The sequence below is a fragment of the Pleurodeles waltl genome, chromosome 4_2 (genome assembly GCF_031143425.1).
Source record: "Pleurodeles waltl isolate 20211129_DDA chromosome 4_2, aPleWal1.hap1.20221129, whole genome shotgun sequence".
In the NCBI taxonomy this organism is placed as follows: Eukaryota; Metazoa; Chordata; class Amphibia; order Caudata; family Salamandridae; genus Pleurodeles; species Pleurodeles waltl.
Genome location: NC_090443.1, coordinates 710,569,516 through 710,585,815, shown reverse-complemented (window position 1 = coordinate 710,585,815; position 16,300 = coordinate 710,569,516). Strand labels below are relative to the sequence as shown.

General features: G+C 40.9%; 1 protein-coding gene across 11 annotated transcripts in view; it reads left to right on the top strand.

The window, feature by feature from the left end:
- KYAT3 (kynurenine aminotransferase 3) overlaps positions 1-16,300 on the top strand; it is a 496,355-nt gene that overhangs the window by 142,646 nt on the left and 337,409 nt on the right. For all 11 annotated transcript variants that reach the window (XM_069232317.1, XM_069232320.1, XM_069232316.1 and 8 more), the window contains one exon: positions 915-973. In XM_069232317.1, the coding sequence (XP_069088418.1) occupies positions 915-973 (59 nt within the window). The remainder of the gene's footprint in view (positions 1-914; positions 974-16,300) is intronic.

Here is a 16,300-nt window from a genome sequence, read left to right as displayed (position 1 = left end):
ACCCCATAGCGACCATGGGAACTCACTGACATGGAGGCCTGCTGTAGTCAGCAGACCTCCATGTCCGTGACTGCTTGTAAATAAAGCAGTTTTTTTTTTTTTTTTAAGTGTAGCCAGTTTTCCTTAAAGTAAAACGAGCTCCACTTAAAAAAAAAATCCGAAACCTTTTGTTTCGGAATTTTTTCAGGGCAGGTAGTGGTCCCTTGGACCACTACCTGCCCTGAAAAAATATTTTGGGGTCCATTCACAAAGGGGAAGGGGTCCCATGGGGGGACCCCTTCCAATTTGCGAGTGGGTTACCATCCACTTCAAGTGGATGGTAACTGCGACTCCATTTGCGACCGCGGACGCAAATGGAATTGCATACCACTGCGAGTCGCAAATAGGAAGGGAACACCCCTTCCTATTTGCGAGTCGGAAATGCATTTTGCGAGTCGGTCCCGACTTGCAAAATGCATTTCTGCATAGGAAACTCCGGTTTGCGACTCGCAAACGGGAATTTTTGCCGTTTGCGAGTCGCAAACTGGTTCCTACATCTGGCCCTTAGTATACAAGGTACATGGTCACTTACCTCTAGAGAACTTGTTAATTTAGCTCCCTATTTCAATCAAAAGGTCTCCTATTTACTAACAGTGCAACTATCTACAGTGTTCTCTTGTTCGGACATTTTGTCTTATGAATGTATGTTTTTGTTCTTTGCAGCAATGTGGGGTTTTATACTATACACGTTTTTAAAATACATCCACACTTGAGAGGTTAGTATAGAATGTGAGTTGACAAGGATAGCAGTATATTTTATATTATTAGTAGGAGTCCAGTGTTGCAAATTCTTGCATTATGTTAACAAAGGTTTGAGCATTTTTTATGTATTTGTTCACTTCGCAGATTTATTTTGTCCATATTTTCTTTTGCAGATTATGTCTCAAAAGCACAAAAATGCAAAACGAATTGAAGGCATTGATACTAATGTGTGGTAAGCGAGGACAAAAACATTGTTTTAAAGTGTGATAACTGCACTGCCATTAAAATAGGCCCCTCAGTGTGTACAGCATGTTGAAAAACAATCTGCACACACATTCCACCAGTCTGATGACGCCATATTATGCACGGATAAGGAAGAAGGTAAAACTTAGAGTGGGTTAGTGTGGTAAGATGAAATGAGACACAGATGAGACTTGCTGGAGAAACAAAGTGGTTTTATTTCTTATCCATACAACCCACGACGAAGGAGCGGAGGCAAAGGTGCTCTGGTCACTCAACAGCAGGTATCTGAATGCTGTCTACATGACCAGACAATCCATTCCACATTCTCCTTGCAGAATGCATTGATGCATACATGCAGCTAAGTGACTTATGCAACTATTAGGAATAAAGTAACATAACATAAAATACAATATATAAAGAACTAACATATAAAGTACAATTCTACACACGCCATCCTTATAAACAAAAAATACACAATGTGTACATTTAGGAAAGATAATAATCCAGCAGTTTGGAAGATGACTTAATCGATCTGAGACAGAGAATACTGAATTTATCAACCGAATCAGTCGTGGACGCACTTTTAGTTGTAACTCTAGACAACACATTCTCGCCAAGTTCAGTAGGTCTACCTTGGAAATACTGCAACAGATCGTAATCTGCACAAGCCTTCTCAGAAAGATTACTACTGCAGGACAAACTCACATCAGTATCTAACATTGAGTCAACCACCTCATGCTCTTTAACATGTTTCATTATATAGTTTTGCTTGTTGACTCGTGACTGGTAGTAACCAGCTGTCACTCCACCAACCTTTCTTAAAAAGCAACACTACACTTTTACCCACTTTCAAAATCTTCACAGGAGAGGAAAACTTGGACTCCCCTTTTCTGATTGTAGTAGTTTTTTTTTTATTAAATCCCAACCACCCTTAAAGGTGTCTCCTTTACATGTCTAGAAACATCAAAATAAGATTTCTGCACAGTTTGCTTACTAGAAACTCTCCCTCTCATATCCTCAAGAAAAAATTAAGGTTATTCTGCAAAATGATTAAACCAGTTGGGAACGAGCTTGAAGTTAGGATTTCTACCTCTCAAAAGTTTAAATGGAGCTATTCCCATGGTAGAATGAGGAGTGGTAAGGGATGCCTATATGTTTTAAATAAGATAACTAGGAACGTTCATGCCTGAAGTTAACAGTCTGTATTACCTCCTTTAGAAAACAGTTATCTCTCTCAACCAAGCAGTTTGCTGCCAGACTATATAGAACCACCTTCATGTATGTAACACTATGTGACTCAAAGAAATTATCCAACTCTCTTGAAATTAAATGTGAACCATTATCAGTGATTATTTCCTTGGACAGTCCTTCAAGGAAAAAACGTTTTCCCAAAAAACAAATCACAGTTCTGGATTGGTGTGAATCAATAAAATCAAAATAAATTCATTAAAAAAAATAGTTGACTACAACGATCAGATAAAGGCAGTCAGTAGGCAAAAGACTAAACAAATGTAAAAAGCCTAAAGCTAATTTGTCCCAAGGACCTCCAGGCAAAGGAACTGGTCACAAAGACCTTTAATTAATTATCCAGTGTTTATCCACTATAACACAATGCGAACAAGTGTCAGCCATAGATCTAACCTGGGAATCCACCTTCGGCCTCCAAAAGAATTGCCTTAGGGCCTGATTTAGATCTTGGCCGAGAGGAATAGTTCTCTGGTTGTTCACAGTAAAATCATCAAGGTTTCCTATGAAGGCCATTTGGGGGTTTCCGCCACATGTAAAAGACAAAGGGCCTGATTTAGATCCCAGCGGATTGAATACTCCATCATAAACGTGACTGATATCCCTTCTACCATATTACAATCCCATTATATCCTTTGGAGATCATAATACAGCGGACAGGATATCCGTCACATTTGTGTATTCCATCCTCCGAGATCTAAATCAGGCCCATAGTCTTTTGCAAGTGTCGGAAACCCCCAAATGACCTTCATGGCCAATCTTCATGATTTTACTGCGAAGGTACAAAGCAGCCTTTAGGCAAATATTTTTTCACAAGTTACAACTGATGCAACCTGTGTAAAGATTTGCAATTCTTCTTCAGCTGTTTTCAGCTACCCTTCTCTAATATATGAAATAACTTTTTTTAAAACAACCTCTTCATCCATGGCTTTCCCATTCACTTTCAGAAATCCTACACCACATCAATAGTACCAACCACATACTCAGCATCATCCTGATTGTACCTGTACTGGGACAAAACAGACAGCAGCAGGCGAGACAAACCATCCTCCGGGAAGTTTTTACCCCCTTGGATATAATTCACAAGCATGTTATATTCTTGTAACCTAGCTAGGAGACGGACTGGTCCCTCTGATACCTTACCCAAACCATTACCAGACAGCATATTTACAAGTGGCTTATGGCCTGTAAACACTTTGAAAGGTTTTCTCCAGATAATAGCCTTACATTTTTGAACAACCCAAAAACAGGCCAAGGCCGCAGGCTAAGGCTTCATTCAATTCTGCCTCAGAAAGAGTCCTAGAGGCAAATGCAGTGAACACTTCCTTTCCTTCAACAAATTGCCCAAAGACTGTACCTCCCCCTTCTAAGCTAGCATCCACAGTAATGAAACATTTACCATTAGGGTCATACGCCTTTAAAGCGGGAGCTTCGATCACTAAGTTTTTAACATTCTCAAATGAATCATTAAGCTCTTGTAGTCTAACTAATTTCATTCCCCTGTGGAGTAAATTTCTCATAGTTGAACCAAGAATGTAAAACTCCATACAAAACGGGCATAATATTCACAAAGCCTTAAAAAAAGAAGGTAGTAGGGTGGTGCTTTTTGAATGGCCTCAAGGTTGCTAAACTTAGACTTGATACCCTCTGCGAAGATGGTGCGCCTGAGATATTCAACCTCTTGCACCATGCAGTTGCACTTCCCAGGTCTCACAGTCATGCATCTTTCTTTCAAAATATTCAACACGTTCTCCACTACAACCACATGTTCATCCTTCTTTTTGGTAAAGATCAAAATGTCAGCTTGGCTTGCTTGTACACCATCCAAGTCCTCAAACAATATGTCCATGATTCTCTGAAAAATGCTGGCGCTTGCACCAGGCCAAAGGGTAACCTTAGATGTTTGTAAGCCCCATGCAGTGTAACAAATGTCGAAAGGTACTACGTTTTACTGAGTGCAATCTGGTGGTGCACAAAGTGGCGATCTATGGTAGAAAAATACTTAGCTCCAATGATATTGGCCAACATCTCCTGTATATGCGGAAGTGGGTGTCAATCCACCAATATGTTTTTATTCAGAGACTTTTTTTTGTGGTCATTGCAGTCTTTGAACACCACTTGCCTTTTGGGCCATTACAACCATACTTTATGGGACATGGTTGGGCAGGTGTTGCCACAATCCTGGAGGAGGCCCAGGCCATTCTCTCCCAAGCTGTTGCTGACAGGAGAGACGCAGCGAAATTGATAATACATTGTGGGCTGGGTACGATGACTCACTAGGCAGAACGGTTGCGTCGACAGTGGCCTTGAGGCGCCACGCCTGGTTGAGGATGTCTGGTTTTTCAGGGGACGTCCAATCCACCCTTGCGCTTTGATAGCACCAGTCTGTTCGGAGACAAAGCAGACTTGGTGCTCAAGCCCTTTAAGGTATACCAGGCTTTAGCCAGGTCTTTAGACCTCCCAGCTGCCCAACCCCCTCATTCTGCTTTTCGTGGCTATGGAAGGGACGCCCAACCACATCCGTTCGCCTCCTGCCACTGTGCTGTGCATGTTGTCCAGCCTCTGTGTTGCCAGAGACGTGGGAGCCAACGTCCTTGTGGATCAGGGAGCCAGTGGTCTAGCCAGTCTCTCCACCCCGCCCCCAAAAGTCTCTGCAGCAGCTTTCAAAACGTCCTAGTCTGACTCTTCTCTGCCAGGGACCAGTCAGAGGTAGGATTCACAATCACTGCCCTGCTGGCAGGCCATCACATCAGACAGGTGGGTTTTGCAAATAGTTCGAAGGGCCTACTCCTTCCCCTTTGAGACTACCCTTCCCTCCATGCCACCATTCTTTGATCGGATGATGGAGGACCACCTGGCTTTTCTCTGAGGAGGTTATGGTTTTCTGTGCCAAGGGAGCTATAGAGACAGTCCCTATGCCAGAAGTAAGTTGTGGGTGTTACTCCCACAACGTTCTGTTGAGAATGGCCATCAATCCTCTGATCAAACTGCTCCTTCTGGAGGATCTTCTGTCGCAGCAGCAGGGGACGGTTCTCCACCCAAACCTGTTCAGTCTCCGCCTCCATGTGTGGAGATTGAGCGGCAGCAGGTAACAGCTTTTGACCTTCCGCCCAAAGTCTGTAATGTCTTCTTGGCAGTTAAGCATCTCTCCACCAAAACGGTAAACACCTGTCGATTTTAACAAATTTGAGGCATGGTGCACAAACAAGTCTGTTGACCCCCTCTCTGCCCCTCTTTCCGAGGTCCTCATGTTTATACTTTCTTTGGCCCAGCAGGGCTCTGTTTTGGGCACCCGCAAAGGTTTTTGTCTGCTTCCTCTGTATTTCTAACATTACCTGACCAACCCTCTTCTTGTCAGTAGATTCCTTAAGGGTCTTACCCATATTATTCCTCCATCACCATTCATAATGCCTCAAAGGGATTTGAATCAGGTTCTTACTTCATTAACAATCACTCCTTTTGAACTGCTCCATAATTATCCTCTCAGGCTTCTGACGTTGAGAACAGCCTCACTTGTGGCTATTACATCTGCCCGCAGGGTGAGCGGCTGCAGACATTGTCATCTAAGCCACCCTATCTCTCCATCTATCCTGACAAAGTGGTGCTTCACACCAGGGCTTCATTTTTGACAAGTGATCATGCCCTTTCATGTACGACAGTCCATCACCTTGCCTACTTTTTAGGCATCTCCTCATCCTTCTAAGGAAGAGTAGAGACTCCACCTCCTGGACCCAAAAAGAGCATTGGTGTTCTACCTTGATCGTACCAAAGAATTCTGGGTAGATGATCAACTCTCTGTTGGGTATGTGGGTGTGATGAAAGGTCGGGCAGTGCAGGAGAGGGCCATCTCTAGATGGGTGTTTCTCTGCATTAAAATGTGCTACACTTTGGTTAAAAAGCAACCCTCTGAGGGTTTTTGCACTGACTTCCACAGGTAGCAACGTGGGCATCCTTGCCACATTCACCAAACACTACTGAGTGGACGGATACTTTGTCTGTTCTGTCCTGCAGGACTTCCTAGTATGGTCTTGCTTCGCAGACCCACCTTCGGGGTTGGTATTGCTTGGGTATCTATTCTAAAGTAAAGAATCTGCAACTAGAAGTCTCTATCAGATGAACAAGTTGCTTACCTTCGGTAACACCTTATCTGATAGAGATATATTCTAGTTGCAGATTCCTTACCGACCCACCTATCCTCCCTGCTCTGCAAACTGATTTCTAGAGACCGGGACTTCCCTTTCAGGGCCCTTGTTTTGACGCACCAGTGGTCAGTGTTCTCCATGGCTCCATGCTTCTTGGGTGGAAGTAGTGAAAACAAAATTACGTCAATGCACTGAGGTGGTGCGTCTATAGGTCCCGCAACATCATATCCTGAGCACATGACATTGATGATGGAAACAGAGCTGACTGACACCACCTAATGGCACACAGGGGTACTGCTTGAAAAAAAGAATCTCCGGATGTAGACTGATGCCTGGGGGAAATTCTAAGATAAGGAATCTGCAACTAAAATGTCTCTACCTGATAAGGTGTTACTGAAGGGAAGTAACATTTAGAAAAGTGTTTCCACCACTCAATATCTCATCCCTTGACTGTCACATAAATCCTTGTCTGCATTGTGCTGCCAAAGCATTCCAGAACTCCATCAGAGAACCCTAAAAGGTCAATATCAAATTCACCAAAAGCCTTGATGTCCGTTTTCTCAAATTTGAACCCACATGTCCACAATTTAAAAAATGTAACATGCACCAAAATATTTAGTGGTGCGCCAGAGACAGCCATTACTTGTATACATCTTCCATCTATGTTGCCCTGCATCAGTTGTTAACAAGACATTGTCAGATTTCTTTTCGCACTCATCCACCTCACTAATCCGAATGTGGCTGATTTTAATTTTGCACACACTTCCTTTGTGTATTTGGCCACCTCCCTTACACACAGCTTGGAAATGCCTTGCCTTACCTTCCCACAAGCTTTGCATTTTTTGGTCACAGCCTGGCATGCAGGAAAATTACTAACATGGGCATGCGAACCACAATGGTAACAAACAAATTGACCCTTTTTTGGTTCTAGCATTCATCGCATACACAACCTCTTTATCTACAATACACATGACAGGAGAAAGACCATCAGTCCCTGCAAGAGCTTGCAGAGAAACAATTGAGTGCTCCATACTTTTTGCCACATCATTGACTTCAGACAATGTTGGATTTCTACAAGTCAATAATCTGTCCTGGATCGTCATCAAAAAGGAATTATGGTCACGAATATATGCATCCACACAATTCTCAGATTTGCAGATTGCAGCTAGGACGCGAAAGGCAGCAATAAACTGCACTACGGTTTCATAACTACTCTGTTTGCGCATGAAGAAGGTATGAATCTCTAGTAAAATGCTTGTCTCCTCTGAGGACTGCTTGCGCTATCTCTCCTCTACTTCCTCATACACATTCCAGGAAACATTTTCTTCTATGGGTGTTGATGCTGTAACTAAGTTATCAAATACTTTCTGCCCAGCTGTACCCAAATGATTGAAGAGCAGTGCAGTTTTGTGCCCTGCTTCATACCTAGCAGCACCAAGAGCTGCTAAATAGTTTTTGAAAGTACGCTGCCATTGCTTCTCTTTACTATTGGTTGCCTGGGCTTTGAAGAAATGGCAGCGCTTGCACCACATTTCTACTGGTAGCTATATTGAAAACATTGTACCAAGGGTGCTGCTGATTAACTCAATTTTGCAATAAAAAGAAGAAGCAACATATTCCAAAATGCTCCTTGGCAAACACAAAACATTAAAAGATTAAAGAAACACCAAAGTTAACAGTACCACAACTTTTCCCTTCAACGTTCAGTAACCAGATATTCAGTTGCTGGGCTCATGATATTCCAAAAGCGCTCAGTGCATTAGCACTTAGGTAACTGACCCCCTGGCTGACTGCCAGTTAAATATTTAGAAGACAGCAATGTACTGCCATGCTCTGCGTATTTCAGTCTTCCTCCTTTCTTCTCCTCGTTTCTGAGGCACAAAACTTGCTTGCCACAACAGGCAACTAATTTAAGATGGCCTCCTCTGAACGCATCCTCAGCACGATGACGTTCAGCAGGAGAAGCGTCTCATGCAGAATGAACAGCATCTCACATTGCTGGGTGTGCAGTCGCGTCTCTGTAAGTTACGCTAGAAGAAAGCTGCCACCAGAATGCCGCTGTCACGAGAAATGCTGGAATGCTGCCGCATGGGTTGAACACAGAGCAGGCAGTTTGACAATATTCAAAAGAACACACCTCCAGATACCAGGTTTCTTCAATCTTAGACCGGTCATCCATTTTTTAAAGTGCAGTCAGCCAGGGTTCATCCATGCGACAAGTACTCACCATAGATAATCCATCCAATAAATGATGCCCACTCAATCCACCTGAAATCGCCTGTAAGATTACAGCTTGTTTGTGGGTTGTAGGGTCATCCAGGTTGGAGCTTCTCCCCACAATCAGGATTCGGAACTGCAAAGAGTGGGGCAATGGCTTGCCTCACCCAACTAATATTGGTGGTATCTTTGGACCCAGCAGACAGTGTCGCAAGCAGATAGTCAACACAAATCAATGTTTTAGACCATTTAGACACCATGACCAATGAGGCCACCGAAACAAACTCCAAATGGAATAAAGTTTCAAGGCTTTATTACAACCAAAGATCTAAAGTAATAAAAATGGTACACAGAACTAAATTGTAAATGTGCATGAAAACCATAGGCTGACCAAAACCTCTAAAGAAGATTAACCTACTAAACATCAATACCATTAAACACAGAATAACACATATCAGTAAAACAATGATTTGAGCAACTGATACGGATTTCAGATTATTTGATGGTGACATCTGTAAAGTTCAAATTTAAAACTGTAACAATCCGTGCATCACAAATTGGGACTTGCATTTGTGGGAACGGGTTAACCGATGCGGACATGAGCAAAAAGAAAAGAAAGGTAAAAGTAATTTGAAAAGTCATCTAACTAAGGATACCTAACTATAAAAATCACTGGTGTCAGTTATCTTAGCTGAAAGATAAGCAAGGAAATTTCATTGTAAATGATGTATACCTTTCTGCATGGTACAGCAGACAGGAAGGATTTGTCAGTTTAGATCATCAGCGGTTCCACAGCTTCAGTGGAAAGCAGCATCAAGGGCAGGTGCAAAACACAGGCTGCACATTGAGCCAGAGCAGTTCTGGATTTAGTGGGCATGTTAGCACTGAACAGCATAAGTAAATGGGGTAATTAACTTAAGCATCAAGGATTTGGCAGCTTAGGAGGCATGAGAGGTGAGAGAGGAACTGACCAGCTAGGGGCCAAAGAGAATCTGGCCAGCAGGAGAGACAAGAAGAGTCTGATAAGCAAGAGGTACAAAGTGGATCTGATCAGCATGAAAGGCAGGAATAATCTCTCTAAAAGTTTCAAAATTCTTTAAATAGAAATGTCCAGGAAACTGATCGGTCCGCTGAGTGGAGCCATCTTACGCAAATGGATCAATATTCAATGAAAATTATAGTCGCCCCTCGGGTTTGCAACTAGTTTGGATTTTCTCAGGGAAGGTGCGAAGTCATTTTGATGAATTCATACAGTTCTGTTAAAAACTGACAAGTTGTACTTTCAAAACATTTCAATTTCTTCACATGAGTCACAGGATGATTCCAACAGTTCTTATGTGAATTAATAATGCTTGCTATTTAGTCCAGTAGCTGGAACAAATGTAGTTATTCTCAAGGACGATAATACCACAGTCTCTGTCTTAATACAATAGAACATTCATAACACATAAGCAACATAGGGAAAGAATTCAAGTCAAAGGTGAACAAGGTAATTCAGCTCTTCTTCACTGCTGCTATGAAAATAAATGTTCAGGCCTAGTCCAGCTAATGAAGACTAAATACATCATTCAGAATTACTAAACATATATGCTATTACGTACCATTCAATTTAAAAATCATATGCAAAGCAAAAACCATTAATTGTAATCATTGTTAATGCCTCACGTTAGAAATTCTCTGCACACATATAGCTCCACGTCAATAAAATAATATAAATCAGCATAAATACTGTTAAATCATTTTAGTTTACTATTCATAATATACTTCTCATGTTTATCATGTCTGTAAAATATTTTGCTTAATAAATCATGCTAGCATTTTATGAAATACAAATGCACAATGTCTGCCTTGGTAACATGAGATGCCCAAACAGGGGAGGGTGCAATGTTCACCATACTTCTAACACACACATTTTTACATCTTATGTTAATTTCCCTCTGTTAGGCTTTTTAAAATGTAAATTTCGAAAACCACCTAGTGCTGACTTCCATGCCACTAATATATTAATACATTTGCTTTCTATCAAGATCATGAATCATTCTCTTTTACCCCACTCCTGGTACCAAAATGTGCGAGGGCTAAATAAGACACAGGTGAGACTTGCTGGAGAAACAAAGTGGTTTTATTTTTTATTCATACAAAACACGACAAAGGAGCGAAGGTAGAGGTACTGTGGTAACTTCAACAGCAGGACTCGGAGTGCTGTGTAAATGACCAGAGAATCCATTCCACATTCTCCTTCGTGCAGTGATGCATACATGCATCTCAGTGACTCATGCAACTGTTAGGAATAAAGTAACATAACATGTAAAATACAATATATACAACTATCATATAAAGTACAATGCTACTGTTCCTTTTAAGATAGGCACTTTGCTTCTTAATTTCTGAGAAGGAACATTCATATTTTGTCTTTTTTTCTTCATTGTTTCAAACTGAGAACCATTTTTATAATAGTGAAACTACGTGGTCAACGTATTTTCAAAAAATGAATGGTCTCCAGCTTCACACTAGACCTGGTCTGTGCCGATGTCCTCCCTGAAAAAGGGGTGTACTAAATGAAAGCTTAATAAATTCGGAATGTATGAGCATATGTATGCAACAAGGACTCTGTATGTGGAACACCTGTTAGTTTGGGAGATGTCAAATTTTAAACAAGTGGCCAAATAGATGGTAATACCAAGTGGATAGAGGGAGAATGCCTTAAAGAGGAACACTGATTTTGAATGAAAGATTTCTCACTTTGATTAAAGCCAGGACAACCTCTGAGATGGGACCAGGGCTGTTCCTGAAGTACAGTAGGACATCCAAGGCATTAAAGAGATTTTTCATAGGCCTTTCCAGAGACCCTGTGCCTTTTACACCCACTCACAACAAAGTTAAATTTATTGTTATCAAAGGGTTGAAATCCAAGTCTCTCTAAGACACTATCTGCGGATGTTTACTTTTGGTAAGAAGAAATGGGAAGGGTGCTGTGGAGATGAGCACCTGGACACAAAACGAGATAAGGCACTAAATCAAATAACAAAATACATAGGTAACGTCAGATTCCATCTGATAAACTGTACCATCCAGCACCGCACCTACATCGCCCGAACAATAATCCATCCACAAGATGTACTCAGACAGGGCAGATACATTTCCAAAGTATAACATCACAGGGGCAGCAGTCTTGCCTATGTTGTGATCCACCAACATTAAAGAGATGGTTTAAAGATGTGAATGAATGAGCAGTAGTGTAGTAGATAAAATAAAGTGTTCTATACAGATGAGAAAATGTGAGGACCTGAAAGACCTGATGCCATACGTTGGTGAACTTTTAAACCCACCTGACCTAGGCCCACTTGTGAAGGGTTTAAAAATGAAGCAATTATTGTAAATGTACAAAATACAGAGTTGCCCATATCTAGTACAATTTTGTTTTCCCATTTTGAAATGTAACTAAGTACTTCCAAAAGGCAGAATTGTCATGTTAAAAAGATAAAAACGATTCACAGTTGTATTTCCTATGCCGCTATCTACATCATGTTTTTCAACTTGCAACACCTTCTTGGAAGTGACAGTCTTACAGATTTTGCAATTTAATTTTTAAAAGGTACAGTACAGCTAGTATTTTGAGCACATCACACACCACAGCTCGCGTTGTCTGCCACGCTCAAAAACACCAATTTACCAGTGGCAAAGTAGCTCAATATCTAAAATAGTTAGTATTTTGAGCACTCTATGCATTTCATTCCTGAAATAGAAGTTCCAAGTGTGTCTAAAAAGTTCCTTAAAGGCTAAGCATGCGTTATTTGACAGTTGCACTTTTGGGTTACATTTGGGCTACTACTGGTCTGGATTGGCCTTAATTTGACCTTTCAAGTCAATTTCGAAGTTGGACAGGGCTTCAAATTCTGTCAACACTGCCTGAACTGTCTCTGGCTACGGCGTAAGGAGCTAATTAGACTGGTACAGAGAGCCACCACATGGCTGTTGTAGTTTTAAATCAGACGCACACTGCATGGTGGAGATGATGTGTTCTCACATGCAGATGTATACAGTGAACAGAAATGATAAACAGGAGACCGCAAAGGGTTGTGATAAGTAGTATGCACTGAAGCAAGAAGAATTGGTGGGTGCTTGAGTCTGATACTACTTTCCTTGGCATCCGAGGGTTCCATTGTAGAGTCTATGAACTGATAGACTCAGGAAAGCGTGGCCTTAAAGTAACGCAGGATCTCTAGTTGATTACTTTTGGATCATAGCTGGAACCTGACAATTTGCATTGCCTGAGCGGTTTCATCAGTCTGTTCAGCTCTGGGCACGCTCAGGCCCATTCCTGCATTGTCGCTCAAACTCGTCAAACTTCTTAAATTCACCAGTTATAGTTAGCAACGCATAAAACACACGCTATAACTCGTGCCACCATCCAGATTGTTACCTTGATTGCTCTATTGTTTTGTTCTATATCGTTGCCACATTGCTGTTTTGAGCATGGTAGGTGGCGCAAGCTATGGTGTGTTTTTTTTGTGCATTGCTAACTATAACTGGTGAATTTCAGTGGTTTGACAAGTTCGAGACAGAGCTAGAACTTACTTCTTAATTGTGTTTTTATTCAGTGAGCACACAAATACAGGGTCTTTTGGTCAGCCCTCCTCTTACATTGAAATACTTAAGTGTAATTTACAAGTTGCTTCTTCCCAACACAAGGCTTAGTGGGACAGTTTGCCTTAACCATTGGCTCTCTTCACTGTGAGTGACAGCAATTTGCTGATGCACCCATGCACATTCATCTAGAAAGTAATCCACTTCAGTGCTAGACTGGGTGACGAATACCTGCTTCTATTTTGCTTGTTTTTAATGCTTCAGTCTTTGACCATGTACAACACTCAGCTGCCTTTCAGCTAGGTTTGAGCTATAAAAATACCATATACATAAAGACATGCATTTAGTACAAGAAAGCCTACTTTTAATTTATTTTTATTTATTGAATAGTTGTATTGAGCGTGTACCTGACCCAAGGATATCAGTGCCAAAAATTGTACATGGTACTGATCGTCGCTACAATGGTGGTTACAAACATCATGTGGGTAACCTAAGGTACAACTTACATTATGTACAGGTAACATTTGTATAAATGATCACGTTAATCTTTGTCAGAAGTGGGTTGCCTGGGATGTGTTTCAGAATAAGGCCACAGGTGTATTTCAAGTAAAGAAAAAAGAGCACTCTGTATTCCAATGAAACTAGGGTGTGAAAGACATTAACATAACATATGTTCCAGAGGCAACCATTCAGAAGAAATTTAGCATATTGGAATGTAAATTCTATTAAAAGGACCCTCCTATCACAACAAAAGTGGCTTGAAATTAATTCAATGTAATGACTAGCTAAATTACATCAACAAAGTGACAAAAGCAGTGAAATGGTGCCACGTGTGACAGCGCAGAGAAGGTGAAAGTAAGTGCCAAAATTGTGCCGAAAATGTACAATGTGCATAAAAACCAAATAGTCTTAATCAATAGCACAATAATTTGGAATAGGGGAACCCTAAAATGAAACAAATGTGTTTCTCTAATGAAAAAGTGGTTAAGACATAATAGTTGATGTTTCCACTCGAGAGTTTATTTGACAGGGTCTTACTCAGGACAGAGGTAGCAACCTGACCAAAGGTAATGCAATGCCTAAAACATATAAACCTTCAATGTCCTACCAGGATTGCTCTAAGCAAGCAAGAGTAAGTCCTCCAAACAACTCAAGAGGAACATAATGGTAGCGTTCATAATACCACTATTGTACTTCTCCGTGTACCCGAGTCAAAGCTCCTAGATCTGCAGGTTCAACGTTTGCCTTCAGTGTATTTGAAGCAGAATTGATTTTACATTTCTCTTGAAGATGACCAAGGAAGGGTTAGTCCACATCTCTGGTGGAGGAGATATCCAGGTCCTAGGCACATTTCCTGTGAAGGAAATGCCCAGTGCACCTCCCCTCCTCCTTGCTTCTCAGGTGCCTCTCTGCCATTTTCAGTTTTCATCCTTATTTCTCTCACTTCCCTCCTGTTGCCCTAGTTGCATCTGTCTGGCATTTCCCTTTATCCACCTCGCTTTTCCTCGCCTTTTCTTCCCTTTTATAGCACCCCTGTCCATCATTTCTTGGAAGAGACTGGTCGAGAAACAGATTGGGCCTGATTGATCAAGCACTTTCAGTTGTAAGGGGAAGAACATGGTATTAGTCTGCCAGTATCGATCTCCTTCGGCAGGAAAAGTCAACAGTATAATGTTCAGCTTTCTGCAGGCAGCTAACTTGCTGGTAAACAAGCTTGTTTAATTTTAGACCTATTACCTGTTATTCTTTAATGTCATTTTATTGATTCATGTTTTTTGTTTTGAAGTAGTGGGTTATTGTTTATGTGAAAACAATGGCAGGGAAGAACAGAGGGGGAGGGAAAGAGTGACCGTTGTCTGCGATTGTGTGACCTTGTTGAAAGCAAGATCTTCTGTTTGTTTTAAATGTTAAACGGACCTTATCAGCACACTTTCTTCTTACAAGACTGCTGGACAATGATGTTTCAGTAGCCTTGCCAGTGTCATTTGTGTTAAAAACCAAATTCCATTACTTCGAATTATACTGTTACTTCAACCATACCATCTAGATTTCAACTTTTACATTATGTGAATAGGCAGATTATAGGCTGCTTTTAAAAGTAAAAACTAAACAAATGGATTTGAATAATGTAAAATATGTACTTAGAAATATAATATTTTCTGGAATCACTTGCTAATGTTTTAGCATTTTATAAAATTAGAGTTAGGTGTACAGTTACGGCTATTATGTTTAATGTTATAGGTAGCATTATGGCTGTGATAAGGTTAGGTTGAGAGTTAGCGTAGATGTGATAAGAATGAAGTTTATTAAGGATATTCATATTTTGGAGGAAGGCATAGGCTTTTGGAGTTATGGTTGAGCAGAGAGATAGCGTTGAAGCAGTGGTCTTTTTATTGCAATGGTATGTAGTTGAAAGTGGTAGAAGTATTGATACACAATTATTGTTTGACAGACTTTACAAATTATTTACTTCCTCCATTGTTCCATGAAGATGCTGTGTGGTTACATGTTGCTTGAAGTCAAGAGATGCTTGAATAGAGTTACACCCATTCTTCCACAATATGGGATTGGTGTTTAAAGATGTGGTGTCTCATAGCTGAGGAAAAGGTTTCACACACTCTTCACTGCACCAATGCTCAGCTCACAATGGATAGTAATGCATTGTTTATACTCTCTCTTCAGTGAATGGGGAACATGGAGACTACATTTTGATACCTCCATTTTACTTTAAGCAGGAGATCAAACTTAGAACATGTGGCAAAATTGGACTTGTCTTCGGGCTAGTAGACACGAGTCAGACAGGGGTAGTGAGGGGATCTATTGGAGGGGGGATTATTGAGAGCTATGCATTTTTGTGCCTAGTGTGTCTGTCTATCTACAATACAGTAGCTGCTGTCTCAAGGCATATTCTCTTCCAAAAAACGTGTTTTAAACAAAACTTTAATTGTAAAGAAATCTCTGACTGAGATTTCCCAATATGACATTTGAAGCAAAAACTACTTACGCATGGCGTATGCCAAACCTTGTGCCCTCTATAAATTAAATATTGAATCTTCTTCAGCATTATATTTCTATTGTACATCTGAGGAAATATTCTGTTGAGCAAAGTCAGAAAGCCATTGAAT